A 21,497-nucleotide genomic window follows, 5' to 3' on the forward strand; every position below is an offset into this window, starting at 1 on the left:
TATGAGTTTAGAGATAAGAAACTTAGAATGAATCACTTATTATTTCCTAATCTATCTAGGAACTCTGCAATAATGTGTTTGAACGTCTTCGGATACCATTGAAGGAATGTCATGGTAATTAGTGTGACTCCAATACTTCATGTTTTGCTGCCCAAAAATTCCAGGAGGGGGGGGGTAAAAAAACTAGCTATCCAATTACAATTTGGGGCCTCCTGATTGAGAAATTAATTAATCATAATCCTATCAATGACCAGTCTTCAGACTTCTGTCTGTAATTGCCAATTATGTTGATTGACTTTTTGTGTAAACCAAAACGCAAGTACCGTTCTTCAAAGTAAATATCACTACTTAAGAGGATACTCAAGAACCTCTACCAGAGCTTTAGAATATTAATTTAAGGTCTAAAGGTAATGGGTTCCCATAATGAAAAAACAATCAGGTATTTAGGAATATACTGAGTGCTTCATGTCATCAGATTCAGCAAGTCATTCTCACACATAATGTATGCACAAATTGCGCATCCTCCACTCTCTGGGGAGTACTCCAGCCAAACGCCATGTGAGGCATTCATGATGCTAGAAAATACATATGACTTCAGTTGTTTTTTATGTTATCTAAGAATGTTTTGTACGAATGTTTTTATGATGTTTTTCCACATTCAATCTCTATGCAGCTCTTGCCAGCTCTCCTTGTGGTTGTAAAACAAACTTGGAGATTTACAGCAGAGATTGCAAACAATCCCACAGCGCCTGGCAACCATTTCAAACACCTCAGTCTAATATCTAGACAGTCATTACAGAGAGGAGTCCACTTCTTTCTCTTTCTTTCTCTCTCTCTCTCTGTATCTCTTGTGACTCTTATTTTACCAGAGGCATCCCTTGCCAAACCAACGACCCTTTCGCAATTCTTGTGTGACGTCTCTGACCTTGAAGCAAAGAATGTAGATTACAAGAGTCGTTAGCATGTGCTCCACCGAGAGGCGAGGGCCTGAGTTCTAGTCACGTTCAAGCCTAAGCGCTTGCACTGAATACGTACCATTGGTAGCCTGGCCTGACGGTATGGCAGTTGACTAATTAGACACATGCACGTCGGATAGTATTCACGAGGCGTGTGTTAGCAGACGACAGGTAGCAGGAATTTTCTCAAAGTAGTGAGTGTTTCCTGAGCCGTGAAGGCAACAACCAGTTCCTAAGTGGACGGATTTATAGAGACTTCTGTTGGTCGACAAAGGATTAGGCAGGCTCAGACACCGGTCATTATAGGTAATGAAGGTCTATAAATCATTCACTGCATCCATTGCGCAAACATGTAGTTTCAAGGGGCACGTGTCAAGCCTGACAGTTTCTGAAAGTGGTCAACAGACTTAAAACTGGATAAATAAAAAAAACTTTTGTGTGTATGTTTGATAAGCTTCTTACATTTGGATTCCCTCTTCAAAGAAACACTCTTCTTTGGATATTGATGACCGGTAAAATTTCAAGCACTCTAGCTTGAGGATTCCTGAAAGTGTTACAAACTTTCTGAAAAGTGATTTATAAACTTGAAACTGGATCAATAAAACTTGTGTGTGTGTGTGTGTTGAATAGGTCTGTGTGATATTTGGATTCATGTACTCTCCTGCCTGAGACACATCTTGTCGATTGGATATTTTTGAGGATCAGTGAAATTTCAAGCCTTGCAGTAATTAGTTTATGTGTTTCAGTGCGAACTTACAGGAGCCAGTATTTATATCCTTCTTTAAAAGTTGAATGTATTAACTTATTTTCTTGTAAATTGAATCACCTCAGTATTCTACAGCAATAAGGCTTCCATCATTTGTAATATCAATCATCTGTATATAAAACACTAATATTTATTTGGATGTAATTAATGATCATAGACATTGCTGCCATGACTATGTATGATTCATGTGCATAATTCAACACCTAGAACATGTATGATAAAGGAAATTGATAAAGACGTGAGGTCGATTGCGAGAACACATTAATTCTTGCCGTGGAGATTTGAAGTGTGAATGCCCTCTTGTGCTTCTTTTTGAGTGTATTCAGCAGGTTCTTCAACTTTGCAAGTTTTGAGGATTATCATATCAGGATTATTAATTGAGGATTATCAGGAAAATATCAAGTGTGTCAAGGGAATCGTTTTCGGATGGATGAATTTGCAAATATCAAATATTTATAATCTTATATTCTGCAAGGATCACATTGTGGTGAGTATGGTTTAAACATGATTTGATGATTAACAGAAAACTTTGAATTAAATTAATGTTATGGTGCCTAATAGACGCTATTCAGTAAACCTATATAGACAATTGGGCCCTGAATTTATTAGTAGATTAAAAGAAGTTAACCCTTTGAACCCTGAATTATTTGGGGCGGTCGTGACATACACCCTGAATTATTTGCACATATATGACTTCTCGACTACATTCATACAATCCCCCATGATTCGAGACCCAACGGCACCTTCCCCCCGCTAGTACCCGGCCCGAGCCGGCTGAAGTTGTTTGGCTTCTCGTAGACCTAGTCTACAATCAGAAATATCATATTTAGTGTCTGTTTTGGGCTCAAAATCACTGTTTTCACCAAAGTGAGATATACCAATTGCTTCCCCATAGTAAGCACGTGACTCGCCGCGTATTACCGCACCTACGACACGAGCAATCACAAAAAAGTGGCATATTTTGGCCATTTTTTAAGCTAAATCCTTCCGAAATCATTGCCGACATTGACTGAAATTATCGACTAAATATTCCTACACGTACTAGAAAGATGACGTCATTTTAGAAGATCACCTGACATTTAGAATCCATGCTTTTGAAGTCACATGGCTGTAGGCCGGTATTCCGGCCTATCGGGTATTTGCGTGTTTTCTGGCAGGCCGGTATTCCGGCCTATCGGGTTCAAAGGGTTAAAGATAGTGGAGAGTTGTGGTCCAGCATGAATTTATAAATTGTTTAAATTTTTTGTGTGCAAATATTTCAGTTTCAGTTTAATTTATTTCACTTCCATTTTCTGATAATAAACGTAACAAACATATATACACGTATATGAATGTACATAACAGAATAAGTGTCATAAGAATACTTCAATAATTAACAAAATTCATAGGAAATAGTTGGAGTATGTATAATTCTTTTTGTTCCAAGCACATTTTGATAATTAGACATATTATAGATTACAGTCAGCATGTGAAAATGAAAAGCAAAGCTTGTAATGGTAAGTTCCTTGGGATAAATTTATAGTAATCTTAATTGTATGTAATTAAAAGTAAAGTAGGACAATCTAGACCATATATGAAGAACGGCAAAATAGGTTTAAATAACAAAGGAAAAAGGGGGGGGGGGCAATGACTACATAAATTAGGGGGGGGGGGAGAAGGGAATATCAAAAACTGGGGGAAAATGTCAGTATTCAATATAAATAACAAGGAAGAGGGACAGTTAATCCCCCATATTGTTTAAAGAGCAAATTATCATACACTATCAATATCTTTTGAAATGGAAGTGTCTACTAGTGTATTGTAGTATGTATGTGCATTATACAAAAACTTGGAATGCACATTAATATTATCAGAGCAGAACATAGAAAAGCAAATAAAAAACAAAACCAACTAACAAATATGAGGCAACACGATAAGAGGAACAAAAATGAAAATAGATGAAGAAAGATAAGATATGATAGGAGCAGGGCAATTATTTTCTTCAGGAATAGATTTATACTGTACATAAAAAAGAAAAAAACAACACGATTTATTGTAGACATTTCAATCTTAAAAAGTACCCAAAATGGGATTTTATATTGCATCTTTCACATAGAATGTTTTTGTTTATGTCCTATTATCTGCCAAAGTAATTAAGCTGTGAAAATTATTTTAGATTTTCAGAAGCTTCATGAGGGCTTTAACGATGAAATGAAAAGTTCAAGATTTGTGTGTACTTTTCATAGTTCACTCAGGCAATCCCCTGAAACTGCCCACATTGATATAAGGAAGCAGTCTCTATCTCCCTCGATTCATCATATCTCAATGTCCTCTTTTTGACGTTTCTCTTGTATGTGTCGCATTCTGTTTCTGTATCTTTCTCTCATGCTCCCTTTTAAATCTCCTTAATAAAGAACAATTTCATTCAGATATTCAAAATTTATTGTCATGCTCAAAATAAAAATTACATTGGCACAAAAATATTCCGGCTGTTGGTATTCAAAGAACAATATATAACATATAATAAATAATTACAAAAATAATGGCATTAAATAATATACACAAAGACCTAATACTAACCCAGAATAAAATGATACGCTGCAAGGGCAGCTGCACTGAAAACAAGACCCATATTCTGAACTCAGGTTTAAATTAAACCCTGGTTTAAAGTTGTGGTTTAACTATGGAAAGCCATTGGGGCACAAATCACTAACAGAACACATCCATTTTATGACACTCAAATCGTTCACAATCGTCTGGGAATGATAATTGAAGCATTTTGAAGTATTATGAAAACAAAATAGTAAACATAAGAAGTATACAATTTAGACTGAAATTTGGATTTTTTGGCTCCCATAATTTTAGCACAGAGTTAGACCGTGGTCTAAGTCAAACCTGACTTCGGAATACGGGCCCTTGACTCCAACTCTGTGATATATCTCCCTTGTATTAATTCCACAGTTCTCTTTTTGTTTCTTGTCCCTACACATGTTGTATTCTGTTCCTCTAACTCTCTCTCTACCTACATTCTGCATCTCTTGTACATCATGTACATAGAGGAAACGGGATTGAATCTCCATAATGTGGACAGGGCGCTACACAATTAGTTCAATAGTTTGGCATGAATAAATATATGTACACGTACATACCATCCCTGATTTCATGAAGTGATAAATACAGAGCACACATTAAAAATAAGGGCAATCTTGAGTAAGTTTAAAAGATTCAGGGCGTAATATATGACCCTCTTTAATCCAAAAAGATTGAATGAAATATTCCACTCTTAATTTCTATATGTGATTCTCTTGTATTGGGTTTTATTGTTAAATCTTTTCACTCTCTATTCTTGATTTCATGTAAGGAAGCATTGTTTTTGCTCCTATTTTATGTATGGATCAGTTGCTATGTTATAAACCATTTAGTAAATTTACACCATGGAGCTATGTTGATATTGCCATGACTACACCAAGAAGCTTCTTGGTGCTTTTGAATTTAAACTAGCATTTCATTTTCATTTCATTTATTTAATTTTCACCAAAATAGAAACCAAGTAAATACAATCACAACAAGTCGATGTCATATACAATATACCAAGGTCATTAAATCAAGTTGAAATAGACATCTTACAGTTATAAAAAATATACAAATGAAAATGTAAAGGAGAGTCTACATGAAATGGAATAAGACAGTCTGTTATCAAGCTCCTTGGTGCAACCTTTCTCATCACCTTCAACATCACGTGTTTGGAGTAAAACAGTTCTTCATGCCAAGAAATTGTCTCTTCAGAGCAAATAGGGTGTAAGCACTTGTGAAAGAATGTAAATTGAATTCATTAATTACACCTTACTATTTCCTCAAAATTTATTCAGACTCTGTATGATATGCTGTTTCTCACTCCTATGGAGATGGAAGTTCATTGCAGGAAGCCTTCACTTGCCAAGAAATAGTACCTTATGAGGGATTGAGGGGTGGGGTAGAGGAGGGTGGTATTCACACAAAGCAAGATATATGGGTGCATCATGGTATAGCAGTTCTGACTCTCGCATTTGAAACAGAGGTCGTAGGTTCGAATTCTAGCCATGGCGTGTTTTCCTTCAGCAAGAAATTTATCCACACTGTGCTGCACTCGACCCAGGTGAGGTGAATGGGTACCTGGCAGGAGTAATTCCTTGCATGCACTGAGCACCAATGATGGTAGCTCGAGCTAAAGCCGGGATAATAATAGCAGCGCTTTGTATCCTCTGGCAAAAAGTTATAAATCCAGCTATTATATATCAGTGTTTACTTACCAATGAAATGAATTATTTTTCACCAAAATATCTTTAAATGTACAGTTAGGGGAGGTGATCCCTAATAAGATTTGAGTTATTAGTGTTTATACTGCTTTTCGAAAGCAAGGCTTTCTCTATACCCCTCTACTAATGTTTATATGAAGGTGCATTCTTTTGCCCAAATTCAGCAGCTTGTTAAAATATTCAAACTCCCTCCTTGCAAGTTCATCACACTCGTCCGTGCCAAGAATTGGTCATTCTAGCAGGAAAAGGACATTGAATCATGTTTAAATACCTTCTTGCCCTTTAAGGCATGAAACTCGTCAGGTTGTTGGGTGGAGTCATTTCTTATTAGTCCATAAGTCTGGGAGACCAGTGCCGCTCCGGTAGGAGTCATTGCACTTTGGCTAAAGACACCTAGCCACCCCTGTAGCAAGTCCTGATCTTGTTAATGACTGATTGGATTAAATATTCCCTTGCAGGCTCCATTATTTCCTCTTAATTTCTTCATGCTATAAATTCAGATAATTTCCCCGTGCATGGGCTGTGTAATTAAGATGTACTGACATCAGTTTTTGGTGGATTGAACGAATTATCGCACCGTTATGCGTTTGAGTGACAGAGGCTGTCGGACACCTGCTCCTTGATGAATTCCCTGTTTGATTTCCCAGTGAATTGAGGAAACTTTAATATTATCCACCTTTAATTGAAAGAGAAATTCCAGTTATGGTATAAACCACAATATGAATTCCAACAGGATCCAACGGAAGGACCACTAAGTTATAATAAATATAAATGTGCTTCACGATGTTGGTAGAAAATTAAAAAAAAAAATGCTCTGTAATCATAGCAAATTAAGCAAGGCATTTTGTAATCATTACACTTGCCCACTTTATGCTACCATGATAGTCATCTCATCTCATAGTCATGATATTACATTATGAATGCTTATAAATATGCAAATTAACAATTCCCATTGATATCAGAGATTCTCCAAATTATTGATCAAGATTATCACTAAGTTTGGCTTGAATTCAGCCTTGCTCTTCCAAGAGACTAATCCTTCTTTGACGTCTAGGAATATTCTATTGACATTGAATAAGAAAATTACTTTAAATCGCCAATTGTCCAAAGATTCATAACCTGCTCCCAAGGTTACATATGAATATATTTGTGAAACTTAAAGTTTGATGATCAAGTCCATTCTTTCTTTACAATTATCATTGTTTTATTGTTAATAACTGAATCTTTAGCCAATTGGATGGTTAGCAAAATGCATTGTGTTCAATTATATTGGGGGCCTGTATCACAAATCTTTATAATTGATCTCACTGCTGATTTTTATGATAAATTGTAGTGACTGTTCATTTTTAAAATTAAACTGGGCCTATGGTCACTGACCCTGTATATATGCACTTGAGAATATCATTTGGATTATTGACAACATTCCAGTTGATGTACAATTTTGTCGCTATGCCAGAAATAAGGTCCCAACTGACCATGGGTCAGATTCACAAAAAAATTATTAAAGGATTTGGCATAAAAGTACTATAATGCCTGCAGATTCTTTAATGACAATGCAAATATCGCTATCCCCAAGTTGCAGTGGTCTTTTATATGAAAAATGATGTTAATTGATGTCGACATATTCCTGCTTTCATGTCAAATTGTTATATGGGACCATTAAGGGAAAATTCTAGAGAAATGAGAATTTAAGAAAAATGGTTTGACCTTAAAAGTTAAAGTCAATTGTTTTCATTTTACAGTGATTACTATCACCAGGAAAACACTATCAGTATTAATATGATTAATCTTTTGAAATTGATAGTTTCTATAAGTATGTTAAAAGGATGAAAAGGTCATTTTGACCAAAATCTAATCATGATCTAACATGAATAAGAAATTCTATTAATTGTCTTTTTTATGTGGTTTTATATTCAAATTTGGGTAGATTATTATGGAGTGTACATCTGAATGAAAAAACAAGTCAGTTGGTAATATCAACAGAAATGAAAAGAAGTGAAGATTTAATGAGATATATATTAGCATACAGGAACAGACTTATTATAAATCATATTTTGAACAGGAGCTTCTTCATGTAGGAATATTTGTACAGGTATATTTTAAATGTTTTATTATTTGTATGTCAAAATGTACAAAACAACTAATTGTTGAAAATGGAAATAGACAAAATGAAATATACATGTATTTCGGGCCAGCAATAACAATTAGGTATCCATATTTTCAAGGGTGTCGACCTCCTACCCCTAAAAGGAAAGGATTCAAGCTAAACTGCGCCACACCTAGTTTAGTCACATCTATATCATTCAGAAAATAATTCAATTTTCATCCAGGCCTATACCTTCCTTCTTTACACGGCATATTTTCAGTGCAGTATGATTTATGCAGTTATATTGGGAAAAGTATGCCTCTATTGGTTACGTATTAAATATAAAATTTCTAAACTTGTAAACTTGCTTGCTGTTCAACAGTGATAGAGATTTCTTGGAATTTTCTTCAGAATTTTATCATTCGTAGGTGAACTTTTGGATTGTCATAATGAATTCATCGTAAAACTAGGGATGGAGTGATATTAAGCCATTTGAAATTGATCAACAGTACGAGAATGAGAGAGAGTAAGGAAGAGAGCATTTTGTGTGTCTGACAATCTGCACATTTATCTCGCATTTAAAATTAAAACACCAAGCAAACTTTTCTTCTCGCAGAATAATTGCAGGGGGTCCCATATCCTATGCTTTTTCGACACACATTGCTGTATGATGTTCTCAGTTGTACACACTAAATTCCAAGGATTTAAATAAATCCAGATCGGCTGTGAATAGTGACCAGCCAAATTTGAATTTTATTCTAAATCCTAAGGATTAACTTTTAAATCTCAAAAGATTTAAAATTCAAATCTTTTAGATTTATATTTTATACCCTTTTCATAAACCTATCCTGCAATTAGCCACCTAAGAGTAATGCGGATAATTCAATAAAAATTGCGTTCATAAACTCCGAAAATAAGCCGCATTATTTTTACGAGCGCCCGTCCTGAAAAAGGCGGATAATCGCCATGACAACTGGACACCCCCCCTCCGATGCGGTTGTGTTGGAAAAGGGTGACCTTGTGACCGCACCATGGCAATTATCCGCATTATTTGGAAATGCGTTCATAAACTCAAAATCTTATCCCGATGCCGCTATTATGCGGATAATAGCAGCATCAGAGTAATGCGGATAACTCTTGTCCTCCAATTTTACGACCAAATTATGCTGCTATTAGCCGCCTAATTCATTTTAATTGGATTTATGAAAGGGGTATAAATCAAGGTTTAAATCTAAATCTAATAGTTGCCTGGTCACTATTCAAAGCCGAACTGGATTTATTTTAAATCTTTGGAATTTAGAATATATATTGTCAAGTTTCATATGGATTTCAACTTCTTGCCCCTTGGTTGATCTGTTGCCTGTATTGATACACATTTCTCATTTAAATAGCAACAGATTTCTCAGAAACAATTTGCTTTCACTGTTTGGAAAAAAAGAGAAGGGTAAAGGAGTACGCATTCATTCGTAATTCTGAAGCTTCGTTATTCCGAAGTTTCATACTTCCTAAGATTCGTAATTCCGAAGCTTCGTGAGTCCGAAAACAAAATGAGGTTCGTAATTTCAAAGGTTCGTTAGTCTGAAAACGAAGTGAGGTTCGTAATTCCAAAGGTTCATTAATCCAAACACGAAATGATTAACGAACCTTATTTTGTTTTCGGACTAACGAACCTTCGGAACATCGAACCTTTTTTCGTTTCGGATTAACAAACCTTCGGAACATCGAACCTTATTTTGTTTTTGGATTATCGAACCTTCAGAATAATGCCACAAATGTTCGGATTAACGTACATCGAGGTATAGGCAATTTACGTGTTTCGGAATTATGAACCTTCAGAATAAAGAACCTTCGGAATTACGAAGGGTAACCAAGGAATATAGGGTTATAAACATTTTTATCTACATACTTATAAAAAATATTTGAGAAAGAGTTAATTTCTTTTAAATCATTAGTCACTCAAGTACTCAAAGTATAATATGCACCTGTGAGAAGATGAGGAAAGTATATAGATTAACAGTTTCCCCTAGCAGACATTATCCATTTCCCTAAAGCCATTGTGGGATCATTCCCATTGCCAATTATCATTGATATTGAGTATCCCTATTTTAATTGAATTTTTAAGTAATCATTCTTATGGTTTTTTTCACAGAAGATTTCTAAAGCCAATATCAGTGGGTGAAATCTGTACATTTTAAGGGATATATGCAAGAAAGTAAAAATGAATTGCTAGTAACTTTTTACTTTGCCAAATAATTTGTATTTCTCGCAATTGCAAGTTTATTCATATGTTCTTGAAGGCTGACTGTTACTTGCCAATTAGTTTTGTTGAGGAGCAATCATGCATGAAATCTTTTGTTAACCATGCCACTGCTATGGTAGGCAATTACTATTATAGAAGTACAAGATTGAAGAATTTGAAGAAACAGAACGTTGTTATTCCTTGGTTACTCTTCAAAGTTAAAGAGCAGGTATGGAACATGAGGTTTCCTTTTTGAAATTTAGATACTGTCAGCAAAATGATTTTTTGTATCTTTTTTTTATTCACTCATGCATAAATAGGCATCTTATGATCTGTGTCAGATGAAAGCATTTATTCTTTCAGATTTAAGAATAGTGTTAATTCATATTTAAATAGCTTGATGTAAAACTCTGTAGGCCTACTATTAATCCAATTATGGTTTATCATGTGGCAGTTATGGGTCACTTTTCCTCATTTTATGATGGCATCGTCAGGCCCAAAGAACAATCTAAATTAAAGAGCTCTATAACATGTCATTCACCAATTATATTTGTGATAAAACATTCTTGATGTATTGTCAGTGACTGATTTTAAGATCTTTACTATGAATGCTTCATTTTTTTCTTGAAGTTTTTTTTTTCAAGATAACAAGAAATTATACATACAAGTTACAGTGGGAACAGACTCTACCCATCTGACAGAATAGTGTGACCCCTCTTACCGGTCGAGAACAGATGCCGCGCCTAGAGTCCTGTTGGTCTCTGACAAATGGAAGAGATCCGGCTATGGGGGGAGGGGGGTGCCTCGTGACAATAACCCTCTAAAGTCATGATTGGTTACAGATAATTAGGAGTTTGTCATCTTAAGGTAATTGGATTAGAATTCTTGAATTCACAGACATCCTAATTCTTTCTTCAGTGACAAATTGTTATTTTGTTGTTGACGGGGGTGTGAGGAGGGGGGGGGGGTGGTAGAGGGCAACTCAACTTTATTTCTGTATACACTGTGCAGCCGCAGGTTTCTTCCAAATCCACCCATAAATGTTTCTTTTATTTATTTGTAGTTTTATTAATACAGGATGGCATAGATTAGTTTCAGAACTGCTTTCCACAACGACCTTGTCATAACACACAATCAATTTATTAGTCTTGATGATAATTACACCCGATTCTTATAATTTAATGGGTGTTTTTTATATTAATTTTACCGCTTCTAAACACCTCTGACCCTTCTAAATATGTCTTGAATAAAGGCATTAGATTACATAAACATCCAGATTGTCAGTGCTGGAGAAAAGATACCATGAAAAATAATTTGTTAAGTTAAAAGCTAATATTAACATTCTTTTTCTTTTTCAGAAAAATCTACCCCCCCCCATTTTTTTTCTGGTGTTTGGCATTAGGTCTCAACTGGTAAAACCACCCATCAATGCATTTTGATTAAAGAATATTCAGTGAAGTTTTGAAAGATTTCAAACTGAAGGGGCTGTTTTTTCACTTCATGATTTACAATAGTTTTATTCATTTCTTGTCAATATTGGAATTTATGCAAGCTCTCAATAAGCTTTACCAAGTAAATTTTCTATCACCTATTTTGAATTTGCAAATTAAATTGTTAATTATAGTACAGGGTGATAGCTTGATTTCAAACAACAAGTTTGTTATCTTTTTATATAAATTTTGAGGTTTTAACATAGATATGAATATAATAGTAACCAGCAGAAAATTTGATTTTTATTTTAAATCCCAGTGATTTATTTTTACATCTCAAAGGATTATAAACAAATATTTTAGCTCTAAATTCAAATCCACAAGGTTCATACCTAAATCTATTATTCGGCTGGTCACGTTTCACAGATTCACAGCTAATCTGGATGTATTTTATTAAATCCTTGAAATTTACTTGTAGTTTATTTGCTAACACAATTCATAACTACAAATAACACAACACACAGGTATTATCTGTATATAATTTATAAAGCGCCATCCTGCTTTCTAAGAACGGGTTCTATTAAGAGGAAGAGTGTGACATTGTCCTCTATCATCTTTCAATGGAGCTAAGATCTCGTCTGTTTTTAGGTTTTTCATTTTACAGGAAGGCAGTGGGATGTAGAACGGGGGTTACTGATGCTAAACTTAGAGCATTTAGAGTGTGACACTTTAAGCCTTCTGGATTTTGCATAGGCAAAATTTGACTGTCAGTATAAAGCAACCTTGCCTTTTGCATAGATAAAAAAGTGATTGAGGTCAAAAACATGAACACGAGATCTACATTTTGGTTATATATCATGCTTTATGTCCAAGTTGAAGTTTCTGCATTGTACTGTTATTCAAATTTTAGTGCAAGGAAGATTTAAAAAAAAGGAAAAATTATATTTACCTGTAGAAAAAATATGTTTAAACTTGCTCAAGCTCTGAACTCCTGTGCTATAGGGCTAAATGATCTTGTTTTACATGTATATAAATGTAGACCACATTGGAATCTTATATTTTAAAAGCAGATGTATACATAGTTTGAGGAATTTGTTTGAAAAATAAATAAACATGTTAAACAAGATTTTGCATGAGAAAGTAATGGAGGCAGATGCAAATAGATGCTTATATTTTTTCCTTCTTTCTTAGCACTTTATATGAACGTTTCAAAGCAAAGGGTTAGGCAAAGGGTAGCAAGTTGGAAAGGTGGAGAATATGCTAGATACCAACTATATAAGGCGAGAAATAAACAGGATGGGAAGAGTATAGATTCGATGTGATTATGTTTTACCATTATCTATTAAAAATCAATAAATTCTAATATTGAATTTGACTTTACCAAGAGAGAGGGAAGGAAGAGGAAGAGAAAGAAAGAGGGGAAGATGAAATTTCAAGAGGATAGAATATGTTGGGAAATAGTGAAACAGGAAGATGTTGCAAGAGAATGATAGTTATAGGAGGGATTAAAAAGAAATACATAATCATATTTAGGTAGAAATGGGATCATGTATGGTCAAGCTTCACCCATGAGTTTGATGCAGAATGGATCTCCTTTTAATCCCTGTCACTCTCGGGGAATCCCTGATGGATGAACGAACATCCTGCGAGCTGCCACGTCTCATTAGAGTGTACCGGCGATATGTCGGGCCAGCAACCCCCTTTAAAGCTGGCCAAAGACCCAAGCTGCATGCTCTTATTTTCCCCATCGAAAACACATGTTTTTGACTGTATCTGGGTTAGAAGGGGTGTAAAGTTTCATTCGTTTGGCAATAATTCGAGAAATGTGTGTTAGTGTAGTGATATCAATTTCTGCATAACTTTAGCCCATGCAGCTAGCTTGTTGAACAAATATTGAAATCTTGTTTACTGTTTTTTATTACAATATACATTTGTAAAGTGTATTTTATTAATCACACTTTAATTCAGTCTTGTATGTAACCTTAAGGTATAATAAACCCAGCATATAGTCCTCAGTTTTCTATTAAAAAGATAACATATCATTCCATTTTGGGGGTAACATTTACACAATTTATTACAAATTTCAAATGGGCAAAGTTGTTTAAATAGATGCAGCATAAATTCCCATAAAACATAGTTGATTGATTTTTCTTTTATGATGATGCAAGGTTTGCATGATTGGATTTTGATTTTTACTGTAAATGTTTTGCTGTATTTTGGGAATTATAGTTTTTTCTCTGCCTCACCCCCTTACACCATCCCCAAATGTGCTTTTTTTATCAAAGTCTGTGAATTCTGTGTTCATCCGAATTCCAGGGTCTTATTCCTTTCCTATATTACATAAAAACTTCTGACTTTAACCTAGCTCATGAACAACACCAAGGCCTGAAAAAATGTGCTCTTGTGTGTTGATACTTGCCTTGACATCAGTCTCGCTTCCAACGTTGAACGTTGACATGAATTACTCATTTTGTTTGATATCATGTATTTTAATTTTTAATTCCAAATTTTTCCAGGTCCAGGAAGTCACTAAATTGATCAAGGTATGATTAATTCCTGACAGGCTTTCACTCACTAACTAAAACCCTTTAAATCTACCAATATCAAGAGAAAAAAAATAAATAAAAAGGTGTCAGGAATTAATGGGGCGGCCAATTTGAGGATGAAAAAATAATCTTGTAATGGAATTAGTCCATGATGAGATAATGATCATCTTTTGCCAAACTGGATCAAGAGCATTTTCTCTTGTAATATGCTGTAAAGCACTTTGAACCTCAGTTACAAAATATAGGGCCTACTAATAAATTAGTATAGGTTCAAAAAGGTTGAGTAGCTAATGATACTTTTTGAGGAGGGATAAGTCATTAACTCTTTGAATTCCTGTATCATGAAATTCAGATTGTCCAGTACTAAAGCTTGTCAAAGAATTGGAGTTTAAAAGATGAAAAAGTTTAGGATGACTTACCCAAATAATACCAGAGGAGTGTGTTTTGCCAATGATTTTCACTTCTCCTGAAATCCTTGCTTCTGATTGGCTAAGAGCTAATTTGTCAGTGAAAATCAATGTCATGAAGCTTTGTGAAACATTGTACCTGATCAATGAAATTGCTTTACAGCCAGTTGATGTGAACATGTATAATTATTCTGAAATGAAAAAAAAAATATTTGCTAATACCTTGCTCATATTTGCTCTACGGCAAGTCGAAAACAGCCATTTTATTCATTCTTATTTAAACCACCTTTATGTAGCTGGTATAATAACTGTTAAAAAGTACTCGCCGTACGGCCGCCGTAAAGCAAATGTGACCGAGGTATAAGAATGTGGAAATATAGCAATCAAATCCTTTTAGGGGGAGCATGAACTATATCTCGACTTAGGCGTTCATAAACTACCCCTAAATATGTTTTAATTGATCAGTCACTTTTTTGTCTATTTCAACCTGCTTTCTCGTGTAAATTTTATTTTCTAGTTGTAAACCTCCAAATCAAGGAATTATCGATTAGGCCAACATAAAAAATCAGACCATATTTGTAGAGCAGATTCAGTTTTATAAACTCAGGAAGAATTTTTTTTACTCATGGCTATCAAAATTTGAAATCGCCAAACCCGTTTTATGAAAATTGCATTTGACACCATAAATAGCACTCTTTAACGAATACAGAACCATCAATGCGCAAGAAGCCCTTTTAATGCTTTATATCATTGTATACACAGCAGTATAATTTAGTGCCCTCTTCCCCTCACTTCAATGGAAGCCCTCCTTGGCTAAAAGCGGAGAACATCAACCCAGAAGGTAAAAATGGCTTTGGAATAACTTTTGCCAATTTGAGGATGGGAAGAAATTTTGGAAATGAAATTCCTGTGTGGCAAATTAAGGATTATCTTTGAGGTAAGCTGAAGTAATTAGTGGAAATTAGACATAGATTAGGGGTAAATTGGATAGGATGTTGGCCTGGACTCATTCATGTCCCATACTCTGTTTTACCTTTATAAAAAAAAGAGATGTGGGCACGATAGTCTTTGACACTTCCCCCTACCCCCCCCCCCCCCCACCTCCCCACAGAAAAAAGTAAAGATGATAATGTAGAGTGGCCAGAGCGGTAAAGGGCGTGGTTCTAAAATTTTACAGAGACATGAGACAACCTCACTCAATGATTGCCTGTGATGAACTGCCCTGGGCTGAATAAATTTAAACCTCAGGGGTTTATTAGGCATAAAATATTGAACATCATGATTTATACATATGAAAGGAATATACATGAATATACATAGAAATGAATAGCTGCTAATGGATATTAATGAACTTAAGTCAAAGGGTGAGAACCAATTAGAGAATAAGAACTAATAACAAGAGTCAAGTATGAGTGAACATGGGCATGAACGAAAGAGAGGATTTGAAGAGTGAATCTGGCATGTTGAAAGGAATGTAAAGAAGATGATGGAAGAAAAGATGGAATTTTGACGACTAACAAGAGAAGAGAGGATGATCAAGAATAATGAAGAACACATCTATGAAACCCTGTTCACACTAAAGCTCTACAATAATTAATTTATAAAAAATAATTATTATATAATAATTGTACTATTGATGATGATAAAATATTGATAATGGAATGATATAAAGTAATGAAAATGATAAATCATAGATACATAAATGGATCTATAAATAAATAATGAATAAATTAGAAATGAATTAATAAATAGATCAATCAATTAATAAAATTTGAATTTTTCTCTTCATTGGTGAATAATTTAAGATAAACATTCTGGAATTGTATTTTGTAATGGTACAATTAATCAAAAATGTGTATCAATCAGTCAACAAGTTTTAAAATGAATCAGTTGTATTAAAGGTTTATAGAGTTGTTTTTCATTTGCATGGATACTTTCGATATGGATTGGTAAAATACTTCCTGTATATAGGTCATCATGTTAGCTAGGGTTACAATGATTTAGGATACTTAAAGGACAAGTCCACCCAAACAAAAACTTGATTCGAATAAAAAGAGAAAAATTCAACAAGCATAACACTGAAAATTTCATCAAAATCGGATGTAAAATAAGAAAGTTATGATATTTCAAAGTTTTGTTTCATTTCACAAAAACAGTTATATGAACGAGCCAGCTACATCCAAATGAGAGAGTCAATGATGTCATTCACTCTCTATTTCTTTTGTTGATATGAAATATTTTGATTTTCTCGTCATTGTCATGTGAAATGAAGTTTCATTCCTCCCTGAACATGTGGAATTCCATTATTTTAACATTTTGTGCTTCAGGCAAGGAAGTCCTAATCGTCAAATTCGTAAAATTGAAATATTGTATAATTCAAACAATAAAAAACAAAAGAAATAGTGAGTGACCTCATCAACTCTCTCATTTGGATGTAACTGGCTTGTTCATATAACTATTTTGTTAAAAATAAGTGAAACTTTGAAATATCATAACTTTACTATTTTATATCTGATTTTGATGAAATCTTCAGCATTGTGCTTGTCTGATTTTTCTCTATTGATTCCAATCAACATTTTTCTGAGGTGGACTTGACCTCTAAGAAAGTTAAAACATTTTTAAATTCAAACTTTGTGCACTTGTTCTTTGAGTTTTAAAAGTCAATTCCAAATATAATGATAGTTAATGATTTATATAATTTTGCCTGTAAAATATCACTATTACCTGTAGCTGAAACATTTATTGATTATTTCACAATTTCTATTCTTCATTTATACCAACAACCATGCTTAATCTTTAAACATGAGAGATGAATTGAAATTGAGCCAGACCATCAAGCAGTAAATGGGTTAAACTGTAGTTTCAGCCAACATTCCTTGCACACCTGCTAAACACTTAATCTGCCAATGACCACAAGCGAGCAGTGATGTTTCGATATTTTCATGTTACTCATTCATTTAGTAGTTCTGTTGCTCTGTCAGTTGTATGTGGTTAATTTTTCAGGATTAACCTGTGACAGTTTCAGTGTCCTTAATGTATTGAATAGCACCCCCCCCTCACCACTGCCCTCCAGCAGGTACATTGTCACTGCCAAACTCCCATGAAACTAGATAGATATGATATACGTGGTCAAGAACATATGTAATGTTCAAAAAGACCATTCCACTTCTATGGCATTCATCTATTTAAATGAAAAGTAATGTAACTAAGATAGGGGCTTGCCTCTTGTACAAGCTTTGCTTTTTTTCGGCAAGTCCCTACGTTTTACTTTTAAATACAAATGTCATTTGAGATATCTTTATTTACTGAAATGTGTTCCTTAAATCTATGATTATGTTATATATATATTATATTTTGTCTTGTAGTATTTTCGACCTTGTTATGTTTATCATATTATGTACAATTGTGAAACAGAAATAAATAAATCATATCAAATCAACTATGCTATGGAACATTACGAGAATTGCAAATACAGAAACATTGAGGAAAAAGCAAACCATATAAGAAGTAGATCCTAGAATAAAGATACCTTAAATGCAAATTGATAACCTTCAGAAACATGCAAATTTTTCTTGATTTATTAATTGGGACTTTTATTTGATTTCTTCCCAGCATACACATATGCAATTATTTGAATGCTGAAGGCTTGAAGTTCTGAACAAGTATGCACTTTTTTTCTAGACTTGGGAAAAGTATGTGCAATGTTTACATCTGTAAACAAGAGCACTTTTGTGCATTTTGAAAATGAAATGTAAAAAAAACCTGGTGCCCCCACCCTCTACAAGCCATTTCATATACATTCTTTCATTTCACTTGGCTTTTGCACACTGTTACCTTGGTAGTTACATTTGGATGGCAAAGATTGCATAATAGTTACATGTACTTTTATGAAAATGAGGTTGTGGTTGAAATATTCACATTTGCTTAAATTACTGGGTTATTTCATGACAAGTTTGTATTTTGAAATATATGTATATATATCAGTTTGCATCTAAGACAGAACTGAAGCTATATTATTTTTGTAAAAAAAAACATGCTGAGTATTTAAGATGATGACAATGCATACATGGTAATTGTGCTAGGAGCTAATTCTGCTATATAAAAACAGGATAGCCTTCTCTGTGGTTAAGGTATCCGATATCACTTTTTCGAACAGAGAACAATACCTTAGGGAAAATAAGTTCCTTGATCCATATACATAATATAGCGCCTTTATTAGTAAAGTGTCTGTCACTGCGACTTCCCCAGATAGAATCTGGCCAAGCTCTATCCAAGGACCACTAAACGTCTTAATCTGACCTAAGTAGACTGGTGTTATTATTAGATCTCTCGATCCATGCTAGACTGTGGTCTTACTAACACCTATTTGAGTTAATGGGACTACAGTCCGCTGGGATGGTGGGCCGCATGGAGGTGAGTCACGGGCATCTAGCCTGCAGTGGGTTTTCCAAGCATCCGCATGGAGGTACTGTTACCCTTCAGCTTTGGCCAACCATCCGTTGCTTGACCTTTTGCAGGTTTATAAATTTAGTTTGCTCAGACCTTTCAGATAATTATGGATTAAAAGTGGACATTATCACTCTCGTAGTACTAGAGGTGATTAAGCAAATGTCAAGTAAGCTGATGAATTCTGAATCATGTACTGACATAGCAACAACCCTTGCAGTAGGACTTTGATGCATCCGCAAGCAGGTACTGTTACACATTCAGCTTTGGCTGGCCATCCGTTGCTTGACCTTTTACAGGTTTATAAATTACATTGCTCAGACCTTTTCCTTCACTGTGGATAATTATGGATGAAAAGTGGACGTAATCACTCTCGTGGTACTAGAGGTGATTAAGCAAATGTCAAGTAAGCTGATGAAATCATATACTGACATAGCAACAACCTTTGCAGTAGGACTTTGATGCATCTGCAAGCAGGTACTGTTACACATTCAGCTTTGGCTGGCCATCCGTTGCTTGACCTTTTAGAGCTTATAAATTTAGTCTACACATCTGCTACTTCCCTTCCCAACAGACATTTATGCTATGAAAATGGTCGTTATCACTCAAGCAATTAAAAGGAATTACTTAAGGAATTACATTACTTTGATTTCATCAAAAATTGCTTCCTTCCTCCTTCTTTCGACCCCTTTTAGAAACTTAAGTAAGAGACCAACTCCAGACACAAACCTCTGAAACATGACAAGTCGTCAAGTCCGCCGCACCCAGTCCGCGCCTCACCTGACATCAGCCGAACGAAGGCGCGTCCAGATGGCAGTGGTAGAGGGCACCCTGTACATCCGTAGGCGCCACGCCCTCTCCCAAGAAGACAACTACATCTTGGAGGAGGATGAGGAGAACGAGGAGGAGCAACCGATGATGGTGTCGACGTCGACGAGGAGCGAGTGTACCTCGAGTGTGTCATCACTCATCAGTGAGGGCAGTATGACTAACGGAGTGAAAGAGAGCAATGGAAGTAGGAGGGTTCGGATACTCACCAACCTTAATGGTAAGTCTGAAATCTTTATTATCGTTTGTCATCTTAACCCATTGCCTACTGGAACCAGGTGATCCCTGCATAGATCCTGTGGGATTTCAAGATCCAGTTGTTAAAGTAGAAATATATTGAAAATCGTAAAACTGGAGAATCATATATCACAATAAAGGAGAAAATAAGGAGAACACGATGGTGTACATCATTTATCATGGAGACGGATGAAACTCAGTTAATTGATAGTTTAAAGTTCTCTCTCTGAATGCTTCAAACACGCAGAATTACGTCCGCGAAATTGGGGATTTTTTTATGACGTCACTGTCTGTACGAGAGGCGTGATTGGCTCTCCCACGTGAAGCTTCACTTGCATGCAAAACCTGTTGCAAGGATACATTTTCTCCACATTGTCACTGAATACTTCGATCCCGAAATGATCGAAAGAAAACCCAGAATTTTATCTAGATTTGGATTTTCAAATTGATGATTTTGAGATGAAGAGAATGATGATGAAGTGAAACAACACAGTGACGTAGTTGGAGGTAAATTGGGGGAATTACGCCGATGATGATGATGATGAAAATTCAACTTGCAACACAATCACAAGTAAAGTCATGTACATACCGATTCGCTACCCATTCATGCTGCTGGAAGTGCTAGCTACACCGCGCGGGCCAAATTGAATTCATGCTGAACATGAATAACCACATCCAGACAGTCTATCATAAGAAGGAAAATGATATAACTGTACTTACAAACAAGTGAATAATCCGAACCTGAAGGCAAATCAACTCAACGAATAGTACCAGACGATATGGCATATGCACTGACGATAAACTTCATGTGGCTGGATAGATTGTCACTCGTTCTGTTAGATGTAACTTTTATCTCATTAATTTGACAAAATTATGAAACTCGGGGAATTATTATTCTATATAAAAATATAGTAACATCTCTTATCATTTTTTGAATTACGATAAAACCTGTTTTGAAGGAAAACGTTGAGGTAAATTAAAATTAGATGTAAAAGATCATCCCATCATGCGTACAATGTAGCATTATGTCATCGTAAACAAACCATCACAACAACACATGCCGTATTGTTTGCTCGCCTTTGCTGAGACTGAGAGAATAGATCTATGCACGTGTTGCACAGCTCTCAATCAGCAAGGAAGGAATACGTGCATGTTTGCGATGGTTTTTTTTGCAATGACATACAAGCTACGCATGTTGGGGGGGGGGGGTTAAAAGTAATTTTAGTTTATCTCAACGTTTTCCTTCAAAAGAGGTTTTATCGTAATACAAAAAATAATAAGA

General features: G+C 35.0%; 1 protein-coding gene across 1 annotated transcript; it reads left to right on the plus strand.

Moving 5' to 3' along the window:
- The first annotated feature begins 903 nt into the window (after positions 1-903).
- Positions 904-20,268, plus strand: LOC121426919. Its single transcript, XM_041623330.1, has 2 exons — positions 904-2,209; positions 19,846-20,268. The coding sequence occupies exon 2, from the start codon at positions 19,889-19,891 to the stop codon at positions 20,258-20,260; it is 372 nt and encodes a 123-aa protein (XP_041479264.1). The 5' UTR covers positions 904-2,209; positions 19,846-19,888; the 3' UTR covers positions 20,261-20,268.
- Positions 20,269-21,497: the final 1,229 nt, after the last annotated feature.

The sequence above is a fragment of the Lytechinus variegatus genome, chromosome 13 (assembly GCF_018143015.1).
Source record: "Lytechinus variegatus isolate NC3 chromosome 13, Lvar_3.0, whole genome shotgun sequence".
NCBI classification, from domain to species: Eukaryota; Metazoa; Echinodermata; class Echinoidea; order Temnopleuroida; family Toxopneustidae; genus Lytechinus; species Lytechinus variegatus.

Excerpts from the sequence above, each read along its gene's own strand:
- LOC121426919 (XM_041623330.1), top strand. The coding sequence starts at position 19,889 with ATGACAAGTCGTCAAGTCCGCCGCACCCAGTCCGCGCCTCACCTGACA.